At 50.3% G+C, this 16033-nt stretch overlaps 1 protein-coding gene across 1 annotated transcript in view; it reads right to left on the bottom strand.

Annotated features, from left to right (window-relative positions):
* The window catches only part of LOC104501833 (SH3 and PX domain-containing protein 2B-like), a gene marked incomplete at both ends in the record, with an annotated part of 35175 nt that overhangs the window by 11412 nt on the left and 7730 nt on the right, over positions 1–16033 (bottom strand). The window contains one exon of the mRNA XM_010145713.1: positions 4039–4114. Coding sequence (XP_010144015.1) covers positions 4039–4114 — 76 coding nt within the window. The remainder of the gene's footprint in view (positions 1–4038; positions 4115–16033) is intronic.

The raw sequence follows: 16033 nt of genomic DNA, 5'->3' as shown, positions 1-16033 counted from the left end.
CTGAACTAGGAGCCAGTGTTCCCAAGGCCATCGTTTCTATGGCCTAGAGTACCATGTAATGGAGAAAGACATAAGGTAGGTTGTTTAAAAACAACTCAAAGGTCAGAAGCTGAGCAACTGCTCCAGTACAGCACTCTGCCTGGGGTAACACTGTCTGCACATCAGCAGGGTTAACTGAAGCCCTGCAGAAAAGGCACCTGTACTAATTACAGGCTGCAAACTAGCCTGGTGTTGTCCACCCAGTGTGCTACATAGAGCAGAGATGCCCATCTTGCTAGAGCAGAAAATAGTAATTAGGACCCCTTCCTCATTTCCAGCTCTGACGATGCAATGGGGCTGGGGAAAGTCCGGTACTGTAGCTAGAAAATGGATGAGTTGTCCTCCACCTCCGTCGCGGGGCCTTGGGGGGAGCTATTAGCATCCCCACAGCTGTTCTGGGAGTAAAGCCCCAAAGTTTGTGGGTAGCACTGATGCCCGTGAGGAGCAGGTTAGCAGGCTGGGAAGGGAGTATAAAGGAGGCATAATTCCTCTTTTTAAAATGATCTCACCGAACCCCCTTTCTCCTCCTCCCTTCTTGGGAGTTCACCATTTTCTGCGGCTAAAGCTTCCTAAAAAGCAATTTTACAGCCAAAGTTAGCTCAGCCTCAGGCAACCCCTCCTTGCCGAGGCTCACGTTTCCAGTGAAGCAGACTGGCCAGGATCTGCTCCAGGCCACTCGAGCTGTACAAAGTTTGGAAGGCTCCACTCTTCTCATAAAAGCTGTTTCCTGAAAGATCTGGCACGGCCCTTACATGGCAGGCTCAACTGAGCTCATTTGTTTTCTTAGTTCATTCTTTCCTGGGGTCTCCATACCATCATCTCCCAGCCAACAAGCATGTAACCCTTAGTGTGGACTCCCGCAGGCAAGGACAGAGCTGCCCAGCACGACATCCCCTGGGCCAGGCAGTGACAGGTCCCTTCTCTCTCGCCAAGTGCTCCTGACTCCACTCCAGGGACCGCAGTCGATGCCACGCATGAGCTGGGTGCCGCCAGAGCTGTTTAGAGGGGCCATCCTCAGCACCACATGAAGATAGGCAGGCTGTGCCAGTGGCTCAAAGCCAGCAAAAGTAGCCAAGAGTCCACTTCAAATTCCCCTATAAGGCAGCAGAAGCTTTTCAGGCATTGTGCAGGAGCACTGCAATGTCCTGCCAGGCCAAACTGGACCCCACTAAGATGTGCTATGGCATGAGCGTGGTGCCAACACCCAGGAAGGGACAACCCCTGGCCCCAAACCTCAAGAGCAATTGCTCTGCTCTGCTTCGGAGGACCCAGCTTTAAGACTCCACTTCAGAAGAGCTGAGTGGGCTGAAGGTCTTGCACTTATAAGAACCTCTTCTGATACCATCAGAGACCAACTTCAAAAGACCCAAAGTCTCTAGAAATTTCCAAGATGTCAAATCCTCAAAGCAAACGTTTACAAAACAAAGCAACAGAGCTAGCAGAGTTCCCGTGGGCTGGATGTTGTAACTGCAGAGCAATCATGGATCTCTCCTCCTATTCCAGGAAACCAGCCTGACAGACAAACCTAGATGACACCTTCTCAGGTCGTGGTGGTGACCCTGAGTGTCGGACGCTAGGGATTTGGTAAGAAAGCCAGAGCTGCAGGAGGCGCAGGATCGCAGAAGACGTTTTTGAGAATTACAGTGGCCACAATGTCTAATGTTACTCTACAATGGGCTTCCCGGAAAGCAGCGTACTTTCAGTAAGCCACTGCAGCCAAATCTCCACTGGTAATGAAATTCAGATGCTAAAGATGTTGCTCAAAATGGCATTGGGAGCAAACTAGAGTACTCACAGAAGATGAATATCACCAAAATCCTAGCAAGTCTAAACACACCAGAGCCACATTTTGCTGAGAAACAGACCCAGGCTGTTTGCACCGAGCTCATGCAGATGGCACCTCTAGGCAGAGAGAGATGAAGTTTGGGTTCCACTGTAAGTAACAAAACCTATTGCCATCCCAAACTGGGAAGGGCCAGAACTGCTCTGGAAAGGAAACATCCTCTAGCACAGCCAGCAACTATTAAAAGAGCCTGCCCTGACTGCCAAGTGATGTCCTCTTTCAGAAGCAGACGCAGCTTGCAAGCCATCTCACTAAGGAGGTATAGCTCATTGTGCTGCTCCAGAGAAAGCCACCAGCTCCTGACCCCTCCGTGATGCACAGCAAAGGCAGGTGGGCAACACAACTCCCACTTCTTAATAACACAACCTCCCTGAAGCAAGAGGGCTTTTGAAGCTGCCCCATGACGACAGGAAGATGCAAGATTATCTGTCTTTCCAGTGGACACCTCCTGCTTGGAGGTAGGACACCATCCCTTTCTGGGATCTTCTAATCACACCACCCCTTGCCCTGTGCTTGCACCTGAAAGTACCAGTGGTAAAGCTGCAGGTGCCTGCTCTTAGGCAGCAGTGGTGTCTCAGTTATTGCAAGCCACTGCAGAAATGAAATGTCAAGAAAAATTTCCAGGAGAAGCATGGACTAGCAGCTTTCCAAGTCAACATCTGGCAAAATCCTGTGGCAAAAGGGGGTCCAGAGCAAAACGGCAAACATCTCTGCAGAGGGCACACACAAACACTAAAGCTTCTGTAGAGGATGGTCATCCTAACTCCCCAAAACACAGGAGCCAGGCTTTATTTTCCAGCAACTTCAATCCTCTTTTTCCTCCAACAGAAATCCCAGTGACGTGCCTCTTAGCAAAGGGAAACTATTTCAACACCAAGAAGAAGAAACAAATATTGGTGAGTGTGCTGTGAGAAGCAGTGCTCCCACGAGGCTTCCAGAGCCCCATCACTGCCTTCCAAAAAAAGCAGCTTTTTGGTGGGAATTTTCTGCAAGAGCAGCATGGCCAAACACTATATCCAATTTTTCCAAGTTATGCCCTTTGCCAATTTGGCTTCTATTTTTTCTCCCCACTCCTCGCTGGCAAGAGTTCTTGTACAGCAAGGGCTTTTCTGCTGTATTAATCTCGGGTGTGCTTTGCTTTTGCTGATGTTACAATGCAAGGACAAGCCAGAGTCAGAAATCCCTCTATGGGAAACCCACACAAGATTCTCTTGCTCAGAAAGGGCATAAATGTTTTTCTTCAAGCCAGTCAGAGAAAAGTAAATGCCTTTATGTTTCTAGAAAAGTCAGGAGGCAGAGCACACCACAAAAGGCTGCACTAAATGGACCTGACAGTCATTGGAAGTGATTATAGTACCGTGACATTTCTAAATTTGCCCATTAGCTACTTGGGTACGGGAGGAAAGACAACTCTGTGGACAAAACCATTAGCTATGGGTGCATGAAAGACTCCCAGGGCCCCCTCAGGCTGGTTATTTTTGCAAGACATATTAGGGTTCTTTTTTTCTTGTAGCAGCAGCACCAAAGGGCAGCCACCAGCAACCTCCTGCACCACAAAGTCTGCAACAGCCCGTTGCATCTGTTCCTTGGGCACACAAACGCTCACTGCACATTGGGCTGTGGGGCATGTGTCATGCCACAGAAATCCTGACTTTGAGCAACCAGTCCCAAACAGCACGGGAGGAAGCCAAGGCTGACAATCAGCTTGATTTGACATGTGGAATTCAATTGTTATTTCCTTCTCTCTGCATGGCCCTTTGAGTTGCACGGGACAGGAAAAACAGCGTATGAGCAGTTCCTGGGGAGCCTCACACCATCTTCAGCCCCAAGCTGTGGTGGCCAGGCCCCTTCCAAAACCAAGCAAGCTGCTGCAGGAGTTGCTTCTGGCAGAAGCTGTGCAAGCAGGGTTGCTTAGCTGAAGTCCTCCACTAATGACCTGTGGAGGGAAAGAGAAGGACTGAGGGGTCTAACACTCACTGGGCACATTGGTAACAAACGCAGATGTTTTAATGGTCACAGTGCAGGCTAAGAACTCGCTATTGCTCAGATGGTTCAGTAGATAAGAGTTAAAGCACATGCATGATCACACACAGACTGGGAAAAAGCTCCCGCCATGCCAAAACCAGCACGGTTTTTGCCGGAGCCCACTTGCCTACCTGGCAGAAAGGGGATGATCCTTTGCTTGGGGTCCTTCTGCCCCCCTTCCATTGGAAACTTGTCCAGCATTTGCATCTATAAAAGGAAATGCAAGAGAGGTGATTAAAGTCAGTGATTAACATGCAGCACACAAGGCCACTCTCCCCAGGAGGAGGTGAAGCCCTTTCTCCTAACCAGCAGTGTCCCGAGATAGACTTTGAGAGATGAATCTTTTATGGGATCTTAAGCATTAAACAAATTATTTCCTCACTGATGCAGCTGCACCTGGTACATTTAGTCAGCAAAGAGAGGTGATAAGCTCTTGCTGGGTGTCTGCACTGGCGCTTCAGCACATGCACAAAATTTCCTTGCAGTTGCTATGGTGCTTAACGCTGATGCCCTGGCAGGAGCCATGCCCTCAGCATTTGCTTTACTTGGTCCTACTGGAAAGCACCATTTGGATTGGGCTTTGCACTTTACACAGAGCAGAAAAGGAGAAAGAGCATGCCCTGCCATCCATTTGACCATGCAGACACTCCCTCCTTTGGAAGGAAGGGGAGGGAGATGCAAACACTCCATTATTTTCTCTGGGGCATGGATCTGAGCTCTGTCTCCCAACACTTGAAGAGCTCAGAGGTCCCCAGGGTATTTGAAATGGGTCTCACCATCTCCTGTTGGAGCTATCATACTCTGCATAAATAATTAAGTGCTTGTGGAAGTGTCCTGAATGCCTACAAAGTCTAAACAGTCATTCTGCTCTGGCCAAATTAATACTTAAATTGTTTCATGCAAAGAGCAAACTATGCAGCCGGAGAGCCCAAGCCTTTCATCCCATGAGAAGCATCTGCAGGCAGCCCTTGCCCAGCCTGGCAGGAGGATGGGCACTTCTGAGCAGCCAGACCCACAAGCCATGCTCCCTCCTGTCTGCTGCTCCACCACGTAACATCGGGAGTCCCTTCACCACAGGGGCTCTATGCAGAGCCAAACTGGGGTCCTGACACCCCTTGGGGATGTGTCCCACCTGGCTTCTTGGTTTTCATGGCTCGTGTTCTTTGGCGCCTACTTTTCCACATGCTTTTTACAGGAGGTCTCTGTTCCTAGCTAAGGGCTGCAGGCTCCTCCACTGCTAGGCATGAGCTTGTTTAAAGTGCTGTAACACTAAAGCTAAGCCCTCCTTGTCGACACAGTCCTCAACATCCCAGCACATGCAATACTTGCCCTTTTTTGCTTTTTTTCTTGGATCTCAAATGCTCTGGGATAAAATTCTTCAGGTTAGGTAGAGAGGGGGCAGAAGGAAGGAAGTATTTTTCCTACATGTTGAAAAGAAATGAAAAACTCCCCCAACATTCCTAAAGGCAACAGGAAAACCAAAAGCAGCTCTCAAATATTCTCTTCAAAATGAAAAAAAGACAATTCAAACCCAGGATGACACTAAACACAAAGGGATCGTGTTTACAGCCTCTTCTCAAAACAAATTTGGAAGAGTCTGTAACAAAGAAATTTACTCCAGACTCAGCAATAACTGGGGACTGTGGTGGTGTCACCAGCAGCCGCAACGCAAGCCCGAGCGCAGCCAAGGGAGGTCTTGCCTCCCCGAGGCACTGCAGGCTCCCAGGGCAGCACCACCTCCCCAGCCTCCCCGAGCATGAAACAGCCTCCTGCTCTTCCCTCAATCCATGAAAATAAAGGATGACGCTGCATCCCCGTCACCCTGTAAAACACCCGTGTTGTGCTACAGTGGAGAGGTGCCTCTGACCCTGCTCTTCCTGCAGGGAAGAGCTCAGGAAACCTTGTGACTGGCGAAGGGTGAGTAAAACAAGTCACAAACACTGCACATCTGATTGCTGTTAAACACCACAATACTTGAGTCACTGGAAGCTTTCCCCTCCTCAGTTTTGAATGCGAGCTGAGGATCTTTCACTCCCGGGAGCACTGTGAGCCTCCAAGGCACAAACGGTGCAAGCTGTGTTTTCTCCCGCATGCACGTGCCTGGGCTGTGCCTCTGGCCAGATCTGCTCCCAGCCATGTGATCCCACAAAACCCAGCCAGATCTTCAGCCCAGGAGTTCTCCATTTCCCTTTGCTTGACTGCATGTGCCTCTTGCAGCAGCTGCTCAGCAAGCAGGAGTTGGCATGGGGGCCCTCTCACTGCAGCCACCCTGCTCCAGCCCAGCCCAGTGCCACCAGCATCACTCCAGCCAGACCAAGCCCTGCCCTGCCTGCTGTGGGTTGGTATCTCATCTCTTGCTGAAGGGAGGAGAAGAGGTTGCAAGGTGCCTGGAGCATCCTCTGGCAGACACAGAAAGAAGGTGGGGAAGGAGCGAGGTAGAGGGGTCAGTCCTATGGATCCCACTCAGCCTAACTGCCACATCACGCAGCTCTGGAGAAGGCAGCAGCAAACACTAGTTCATCAGCTTTACTAGGCATAAGCCTGTGGTTGAGGAACAGCTAAAAAACAGACTCCAAGGAAAACAACCCCCGTGCCGGCTGTAACCACAGCAGGCAGTTCGCGTTAGCAAAATACAAGAGCCCACATCTGCAGAAATCCAGTCTGTGAGTCATGGGCTGACGGTTCTTCCGTAGCACTACACACACACAGAGAAACCCAACATGAAACAGCAATGGGAAAGGGTCAGCTCCAGACCTGAGAGATGCCACCAGAGACTCGGAGGAAGTCAGCTGGCAGGTCTCTAGGTTTTGAGGCTCCCTGCACCCTCCCTGGCCCATCTTGCTCCAGCTGGTTTGGCGGGACAGAGACTACAGCACAGGTTGCTACACTGCTCTTGCCCAGGAAAGCCCAGGGGAGCAGGCACAGCTCTGGAAAAGGGATGGAAAAAGGGTGAAAGTACAGCAACCCCACTAGCCCAGGGAGAGGGACAAAAAGACGAGCATCAGAAGACGGTCTACAGAAACTGAGGCATGCCAGTGACAAGGCAGGGCAGATTTCCTGGGTGAGTACCCTTCTCTCCAGCCACGGCAGGGCAACGCGCTCCCCAGCAGGCAAGGAATTATGGAGGGGAGGTTGTTGGCACAGCAAGACTCCCACAAATCATCTCCACGACAAGGGTTTCCATCCAAGCTCCAAACAAGACTGCTCACAGCACATTCCCAGAAGGGACGTCTCGCCTGGCCATCCAAGATCCCAGGGAGAGGGGGAGAGGGGGCAGGCGAGAGGCAGGCAGACACACAGCCCTTTGGAGCGCAGCTCTGCCGAGCACGGGGGGCGCAGACAGGCCAAGTCTCACTCTCAGCAATGCACTCAGCCAGGTCAGGAAGAAAAATGAAGGAGAAAAGAAACAATAACTCTATTGTTTCTCCCCTTCCCAGATTATTTTTAAGTATTTGTTGCAGAATCTTAAAAAAAAAGAAAAGATAGCAGTGGGTGCAGTTTAAAGCGTTTTGGTGTGCTTTTGCTATGCAGAAAGCTGTTGTATCACATTTTTCACCAATCCCTTTGTAGCAGGGAGGGTGATCACACTGCTGCCAGGCCCTGGCTCCCTGCGCCAGGACTGCGGCATGGGTGCCGCAGCAGCACATTCAAGCCCCAGCCAGGCTCCCCTCAACAGGATAGGGCACGTTTATCCACATTTCTCTCTACCACCAATTTATCTTATCAATTAGCTGTTTTTCTTATCACCCCAGAGATGTCTGGGCAGTGAGTCTTTCTGGAGTGAGCCATGGCTGGAGGTCTACACGTGTCATGGGAACACAGGGTCCCCATGGCCGAGCTGTCCCTTAACTGGGCAGGCGATAATGCCGCTGGGGCCACCCGGGAAGAGGGAGCCTTTCAAAAGCAGCTTTGTATCAACAGCTAACACATTGGCAGACAGCTTCTTCATTAACAGGAAACTTGTAAGATAATATCCTAATTGAATCAATTAAGAGTGCTGGGGCTGCAGGGGATCCTGGGGAGAGGGGAATGTGTGCGCTCAGCAGCATTCCCAGGAAGCAGAGTGTTCAAGGAGGGCTTTGCCCAAATAAGAGCTGATGGTGTAATGCCAGAGGGATACACCTTGCAGATGGCATAGCCCCAGAGGGCTAAGTCTGCTGGAGGAGCAGGGTCCCGGATCTAACAGCCTGCGAGCTGTATCGCTTCGAGAAGTCTCCGCAAAAAGAAAAACCTCAAGCCAAGTGCCGGTAGATAATAAGGTGTGTCATCACTTTGCTGGTTCTCTGCTCTCCACAATAATGTGGAAAAGTTTTCCCTCCTAAAATACAAAGGTGAGGAAAAAAGAAGAAAAAATTAGTTTTAATTTAAATGTAATCTGGTGGAAAGAAAAATGTCAGGTTGAAATGGTAAACACAGAGGTCCTGCATTCCCCTGCTAACGATGAACCAGAATGGCACAGGATTACTCTCGCAGCAAGTCCTCTGCAGCCCAGGGACTGTGGGATTTGCTTTTGTCAAGCTGCTCTAAAAGCCCTCTAAAGGTTCTCCACTACTGAGTGTCATGGCCTGTGTGGCACGGACCAGGGCTGCAAAAGAGAAAGCAAGTCACTGCCAACTTATGGAGGGGACGGTGGTTCACATCACTGAACAGCATGGCCCGGGGCGTGATGAAATACCCAGGCAAGGAGAGCCAACTCTTCTACTCTTGCACAACACCAGGAGCCGCTATCAGAGCCAGGCTGCGAGCTGTAATTGCAAGCACAGGGCGAGGGAAGTTCCCCCTTCTCTTATCAAGAGGATTTGCTTTGCTGCGTGACAGAGGTTCGGCATAAAATCACATTCCTCCTCGGTCTAGCAAGTGAGGGCTGACCTAATCCATGCCTCCACCAGACACATCCGTTATCCAGAGCAGAGGAGTCAGCTTTTGACACTGCCCCAAGGGGAATAGGAACAGGAAAAAAAAAAGAAAAGAGTTCAACAAAAGGCTTCAGAGTCCATCTGAGTGTGTGGCAGCAGAATCACAGGAGACTCTTTGTGAGAGCAACAGCCTCCCCGCTGAGAGAAGGCAGCAGCCATGGGAGAAAGATGGGTGCAAGCCAAGTCTGCTCTCACCACATACTCCCAAACTCCCTGTCGGCCCCATCCCTCATGGCGGGGAATGCCACAAGCAGTCACTGTGTCCCGCGGTCCCTGTGGCAGCGACCTCCAAATGGGGACACACACATACACTTCTCACCCTGACCTCCACGCACTCAGCAGAGCGTTAATCAGGTCTCCTCTTACGGGAAGAAGAGACCTCCTCCGAATTTGAACCACCAAGGACAGCATCCCACTCATCCCCAAGTGCAGTGGGAAAGGGACGCAGGTCCAGCACTCACCTACCATCACGGCAGCACCCCGGCCCCACGGAGACATGATGAGGGACACGGCTGTGTGCTGAGAACCAGAGCCCTTGCAAAAGTGCTCCTGCAGATCAAAGCACCCTTGTGCCCTGGAGCCAGCTGGTTTGGGGAACATCTGCCAAGCAGATAGTCTGGGAAAGAAAATGATGTCTGGCGGCAACTCACAGGCTACTGATGCTTAGTCTCCTTTGCAATTCTGAGACAAACCTTCCCTGCATCCCCCTGGACTGTCTGTGAAGAAACAGGGGATGAAAACACAACAGCCCAGAAGACAGCAAGACCAACAAAGAGCAAGCTGAGATCCGAGGTGCTTGTTCATAAACCACAGGGGTCAAACCCAGGGAGTGGTGGGCTCAAAGGATGTGGCCGCCTCACACTGCTAGGTTTAGTCCAAGTGCTGGGGTTCTCCAAAAGCCAGTGGGAAAAAAGCTTCCGCTGTGCAGGACAGGAGACAATTCCAGCCTGAGCACCCACTGATTCTCTGAGCAGAAACCTCCGTGGTGCTCAGCAACTGAGACCACGATGGACACCGTGCGCTCACCAAGGCTGCCAGGATTCCTGATGAAGGAGGCACTTAGCCCCAAGCATCTAACCCCTAAAAGCCTGGAGTAGCCTCAGTGTAAGGAGCCTTCTCTTTTATCTTCCAGTTCTGAAACTTAAATCCCCAGAAATCACTAAAAGGTTATAATATTTGTTTATTAGTGATGAGAGACTGGGATTTTCTATTCACCAGTATCACTTTTGCCACTAACACCGTGTGCTAATTGCAGCAGATGGGCAAAAGAGTGTCATGGAAGGAGAAAGAGAAATACCTTTGTCTTCAGGCAGGTCTCCTGCTCCTGCAGCAATTTCTGTGTCTGTTCTGTGCTCATCTACAAAGCACATTTTCAAGCACATTAAAAAAAAAAAAATCATATTTTAAGACATTCAAAGTCTGTGTGTTTTCAAAAGCAACAAGTATCTCTGGGTACCCCCTGTGAAGCTCCCAGAAAGAAAGGAGAGGGCAGACAAAGCTGCCTCTTCTCAAAACTCAGCTCCAGTAAGGCATCAGGTGAGACACCTTGAGATAGTGGGATCCAAAATCACCACCCATTTCTGGATGGCCCAAACAACTCCTGAAAAGCACTGCTTGCTTTCCCTCCTTTTGTAAGCCTGTCAAGAATACATTTGGGAGAGACTAAGGAGAAATTTTAGTGTTTAATAAAAGAAAAAGAAAACCTCAAATTTGTAGAACACCACCAAGCAATCTGCATTTACACAGTCTCCTCACAGAGCGGCTGATCCTTCTGTCTGCTCCTCGGGTGATGAAAACATACAGCTTTTTACATCTGAGTCATTGGTGCTGAATCCTGGAAGTGATCGTTCCCTTTGTAGTATTTTACTAATGCATTTTCTACTTGATTTCTGATAACTCCAGCCTCTAGCTGGCATTAGGCCGGGTAGGCAGGTCCCAGACTGCACAGATGAGCACTGAGATCTGCAGCACTCTATGCAGGCACCAGGAGCAGAGCATTACCACCACCAAACAACCAGTACATCATCCATAACTCACCACAGCGACCCAGCTGTGGGAAATGACTGCTGCCGGTAGACGTGCTTGGGAACAGAACAGCAATACCCGGGGGGTGATGCTGGTCTGCACTACTTCCTCTTCCCACCCTGTCCATGGGAACGTCCTTCCAGCACGGCTGGGGCTGTGTCACACAGGGAAGTACCGCTAGAAGGAGCCTTGGCGTGGGAACAGGTAAGAGCTGTGCCACCTGCCCCAGCCTGGTGTCAAAGACCAGAGAACCACCACCACAACCATAGCTGGAGCTATCACAGCAGCAAACGTAGGGAAGGATGCACGGACAGTTCGTGTTCACCAATATCCTCTCCTCCAGCATTCCAAAGCAGACACGCTTGGAAGACCGGAAAGTCATGAGATTCAGTTTCTGTTGTGGAAATGGAAACAACAGTGGAGAAATACCAGCTCATATGCCCTATGTCATGTGTTGAGCAGCCGAGGCGCAGCGAGGGGGAAGGCTGTGCCCAAACACTCCACCCAGATCTAGTTTCACGTCTGACACAGTGTTTCACACCCAAAGGCAACCTTCAGTCAAGAGTTTCAGCAAGAGGTCACAGAGAGACTTCAAGCACAGGCCACCCCACTCCAAGCTGCATACTTGCCAAAACCTCAGGATAACTTGTCCTTAGCTTCTCTCCCAAAGAGCTCACGACCTGATTTCTCTTTGACCCCTTCCTTCCCAAAAACCTTCCCACTCCAGATGAAGAGAAGCAGACCAGTGTACATTCCTTCCCTGAAATTAGTGCAAAGTTTCACATCTGTGGCAGGCCCAAACATGAGGAGACAAAGGAGGAGGCATTTGAGCTATAGGCAGGGCTGCAGAAGCTGCAGTTCTACCACTTGGGAGAGCACTGCCGGTCTCATGACCCTCCTCTTGCATCAGACTTCTCGCTGTCGATTTTCCCTGCTGTTCCTTCCCTAAACACAAAACCGAGTGAGCACGGACAGCAGAAAGGCCAATGTGGGGAGATTTTTAACTCCACACAAAGGAAGATTCCATTCCGCTTGGGTTCACGGCGGTATCTATCAAGAGCAGCTCCACGTCAGCTGGTGTAATTACACAGGTGGAAAGCGAGACACTGCAGACCCCTGAGGTTTAACTGCCGAAACCAGCATCTCTGTGTTAAACAGACATGTCTTAGTCCTTAGCATGACCGTGCTCCTTCACAGCCTCTCCCACCTCTCAGTAAAGCTCTCCATCTAGCAGAGACAGAAGGTGGTGGAACCCTGGAGCCCTGGGCAGACAGCTCCACAGACAGGATGAACCAGCCCAGCTCCTGTGTGAACTCACCAGCGTCCCCACCAGCACCCCCACCACACCTCCTGCTGTACCAGCAGCATGTCCCCCTTCGTGGGGCATACTCCACTCATACTGCCCTTGTATTCCTCCACTTACAGAAAGGGTAGAATTTAGAGATGCCAAGTTCAATGGTGCCCCAAAACCCAAGCCAGGCAGGAAGCCTCTGCAGACAGTGTGTACACGGCTGCTGTGGGGAAGCACCGAGGCGGGCGCAGGAGCCTGGCTCTGCCACGACCTGCACATGACAGGACTGGTCTTGGAGCACTTCTGAGTTCAGGCAGTCCTTGCCAGAGGGATGGAGCTCTCCAAGAAACTCCGCTTATTGCAAAACCAGAGCGCTGCTGTGAAGTGATGTCTGATGGAGGAGACCGGCCCTCGTGGCTTACGGAGCAGTTAACGCACTTCACAGGGAAGGGTTAAGTGAGCACCGAGCAGCAGAGCAGGGTGCGGGGAACCCTGCAGGGAGCCCCTTGGGACTGCACACAGCGAGATGCAATGCAACTCCAGGGGAAACGCCATCCTAACCCGGGATGCTCTCCCTTTGCCAGGGCCTGGAGCCAGCAAACACAGAGGCACCATGGACGAGCCTCAGCAGCAAGGCAGAGCGCAGCAGCCCTGCTGCTCTCTGTGCATTTACACACAAGAACGCAGACTTCACGCAATATTGAGCCCAAACCACATATCTTGAACAGCACCTGCTTTTTTAGGACCTAACCAGGATAGAGAGAGATCAGGCAATCCCAAAGTTTTCCAGCATAATTAAACCTCTACGGTGGACGAAGCCTGACAGCACCCTAACCTCAGAGCTCTTCTCCAAGTGTAATGTCTCTGCAGGACAGGAGGAGAGCTAACCTGAAAAGCCTCCGGTCAAATTCTCTGAGTGACTGAAAAAACACCAGGATTTGCGGCTTAAAGCAGCCACCTGTAGGCAGGTGGAAAGCAGTCACTCCCCAAGTGGAAACCTTTGAGCTCCCTGGGAACTATCCAACAGGACTTCTTTATTTCCTGGAGGTGGGTGGAGGGGTGGGAGGGGGAGAGGGGGGGAACTGGAAAATGCTGATTTGCCAAGAAGAAAGATCAGCAGACAAGTATCCATTTCAATTAACGTTTCAATTTGAACGGTAAAACCTAACCACTGAAATTAAAAGGATTTTTTTCCTATATTTTAAGTAACTCACCAAGGAGAAAGCTTTTTATAAAAAAAATAATAGCAAAAAGACAAGAGAACATTTTACACATACCGAACTGGGTTGGTTTCTTTGCTAAAATTCAAACACTGACATTCCTCCCAACTGAGGACGAGGTCACCTCACCTTTTTGAACAGCTGTGCAGCTTCCCAGCTGGCTTGGCACTCTGCGTGGCCAGACACAAAGCCTTCTTCAGCGGCCATTGCATCAGCCTCTCTCAGCATGTATGAGTGCAATTAAAATATATGGGATTGCAGCTTTCTGTTGACTGAGATTGGGTGAGAACTCCAGGATTTTGGGTCGCTACCAGAGGTGCTCCCTGGGGCTAGAGAGGGACAATGCCTGCTGCCAGCAGTTGCTCTACAGGCAGAAATTCTCAGATGGGGGGAAGATCCGCGATTTAATTTAATTTTCTAAGAAACAACATTTACTTCATTTTTCAGGAATATTTTTTCCTAAAAAAAGAACCAAGAAAACATGCCAATAACGGCAGCAGGACTCTGTGAGGCTGGACACCTCAGCCAGCACCCACCAAGGGCTCTTGGGCTGGCTCTGCAATACCTGGAGCAAGCTGTCCAACTACCTGAGAGTGAAGTTGCACAATATAGTTGAAGCAATTGAACTTTAGCCTGCAGTACCAGACAGGGAGAGGTCTCACCTCCACACTTCTCCTCCTCCTCAATCCTGGGCCTCCCTGAACCACTCCAAGCTCACAGGGACGTGGGCTGGTTTGCTGCCAGCTTGGGGAACGGGGATCACCCCAGAGAGGTCCCAAACCTCCTGCCAACAGAGGCATTTCTAAAGTCTACTACAACAAAATACTTTCTTCCTCTCCGAAAAGGCCAAGTACCGGACCATGGTTAATTGGAAACGATCAGTAATCTGAGCTTGCAGAGGCAAATGGGAGCACAAGGAATTCTCTCTGAGGTGCACAACAGGACCTTGTGTATTAAATAATACCTGGTTTGACTAATTTAACATGGTAGCAGGACTGAAAAACTACCCTGGAGTTAAAGCTTTTTCTTCCCCAAACCCTAAATATTCTATCAAAGGCAGTATTAAAACAATAAATTTACCAACCTTAATTACACCTCCCATACCTAATCTCCAAGATCTAATTTTCATGCTGCCAGGTAAAGACAGCTACAAACATCATTTATAATTCAGTACTCAGTGACTCACCTCTACTGCAAAGGCTTCAAGGTATGGTACCAGTAAGACAGAAAGGCGCAGGGACGCGAGATTAAGACAGGGAACATGCTGGCTCTCCTCATACTGCCAGATCACAAGGGAGACCATCTTTCACGTAGGTTATTGCTCACATTGCAATCCTAGATAACACCAGAACATAACTTACCATAGAACAGCACCCCAGAGCCCGGGGATATGTGGGAGCCACGAGGTGATGGGAAAATGAGCAGAAGGGGTGGCTGCCATGCCACCAGCACTGCCATGCCACCAGCACTGCAACACGCCTGGGATGGCGGAGGAGCAAAGCCTCAGCCACTGGCAGGAAACCCATGAAGTCACCATGGCAGGGACAGGCCAGCTGCCAGGGCTCTAGAGCATCCACCCGCTGGCACTATGTCATGTTTTCCCCTCTCCGTTTTCTGGTTAATGAGGTCCTCCTCCCCGCTGCTGGCCGGCTGGAAGGCATGAATCATGGAGGAAGACCAGATCCTGCACACCCATCCTCCTTTCCTCACAAGGTCTCCCCAAGTCCAGCCAGCGGAGCAGCCTTGCAGTTGGCACAGACCTGCCTGAATTGTCCCTCTCACAAGATGCCTGCCACATACCCAGGGAAAGTCTGTGCTGGATCCCAGGGATCGGAATGAGGGGCTTCAGGGCAAAGAGAGCATGTAGAGGAAGGGAGAAAAAAAAAAAAAAGCCAAAAAAAAACCACACAAGGAAAGAAAGAGAAAGGGATCATTACTTCCCAGATGGAGCAGAGTGCTGGGAAGGGAGAGCAAGTGGTTAAATTCTTCCCTTGTCCCCAAGTCCACCAGGATCCCAGGGAGATCATTGCAGAGGTCCACAACTTGCTTTGCAAGGGGACTCCAAGACTGCAAGATGTCCTTCACCGAAAGCCCTTTCCACAGCCAGTGCGGGAGTGGTGATTTACAGCACCAAGGCAGATCTGAGACAGCCCGATGTAATTGAATGAAAGGCACAGAAAAGTGAGAAATCAAGACTGCAGAAAAACATGTCATCCCTTCAGCTTTATCACCTCCCTCTGCAAGGGCAGGACAAGCCCAGAACCACCATTTCCCTCTGTCTCCCAGCTCTCATTTCCATCTCCCACTCACCATGGAACTGCACAGATGCTTCCAGTTCTCAGATGCCCACAAGATGTGTGTGGATGCTACAGTCCACACTATATCATACGGATTTAGCAACATAAATGTGTCTTGGCCATTTTACTAAAAATTCAGCACTCTGAAATACATACTCCTTGGCACTGATTTATTGCTATCCATCCTCAGCTCCTCCCCAGGCAGTGTCAGCTTGAAACTGGTTCATTTCAGATCCAGAGCTGCTGCCACGCCATATAAATTGCAGGTCCTTCCACCAGAAAACTGAGTTGGGTTGATGAGGAGCACAGTGGAGATGCTGGGGCTCACATCAGCCCAGACCACATGAACCTCATCAAAACAGCTGGCCACAACCAGG

Source organism: Buceros rhinoceros, unplaced genomic scaffold (assembly GCF_000710305.1).
Source record: "Buceros rhinoceros silvestris isolate BGI_N320 unplaced genomic scaffold, ASM71030v1 scaffold9871, whole genome shotgun sequence".
NCBI classification, from domain to species: Eukaryota; Metazoa; Chordata; class Aves; order Bucerotiformes; family Bucerotidae; genus Buceros; species Buceros rhinoceros.
This window is presented reverse-complemented; position numbering and strand designations above follow the sequence as displayed.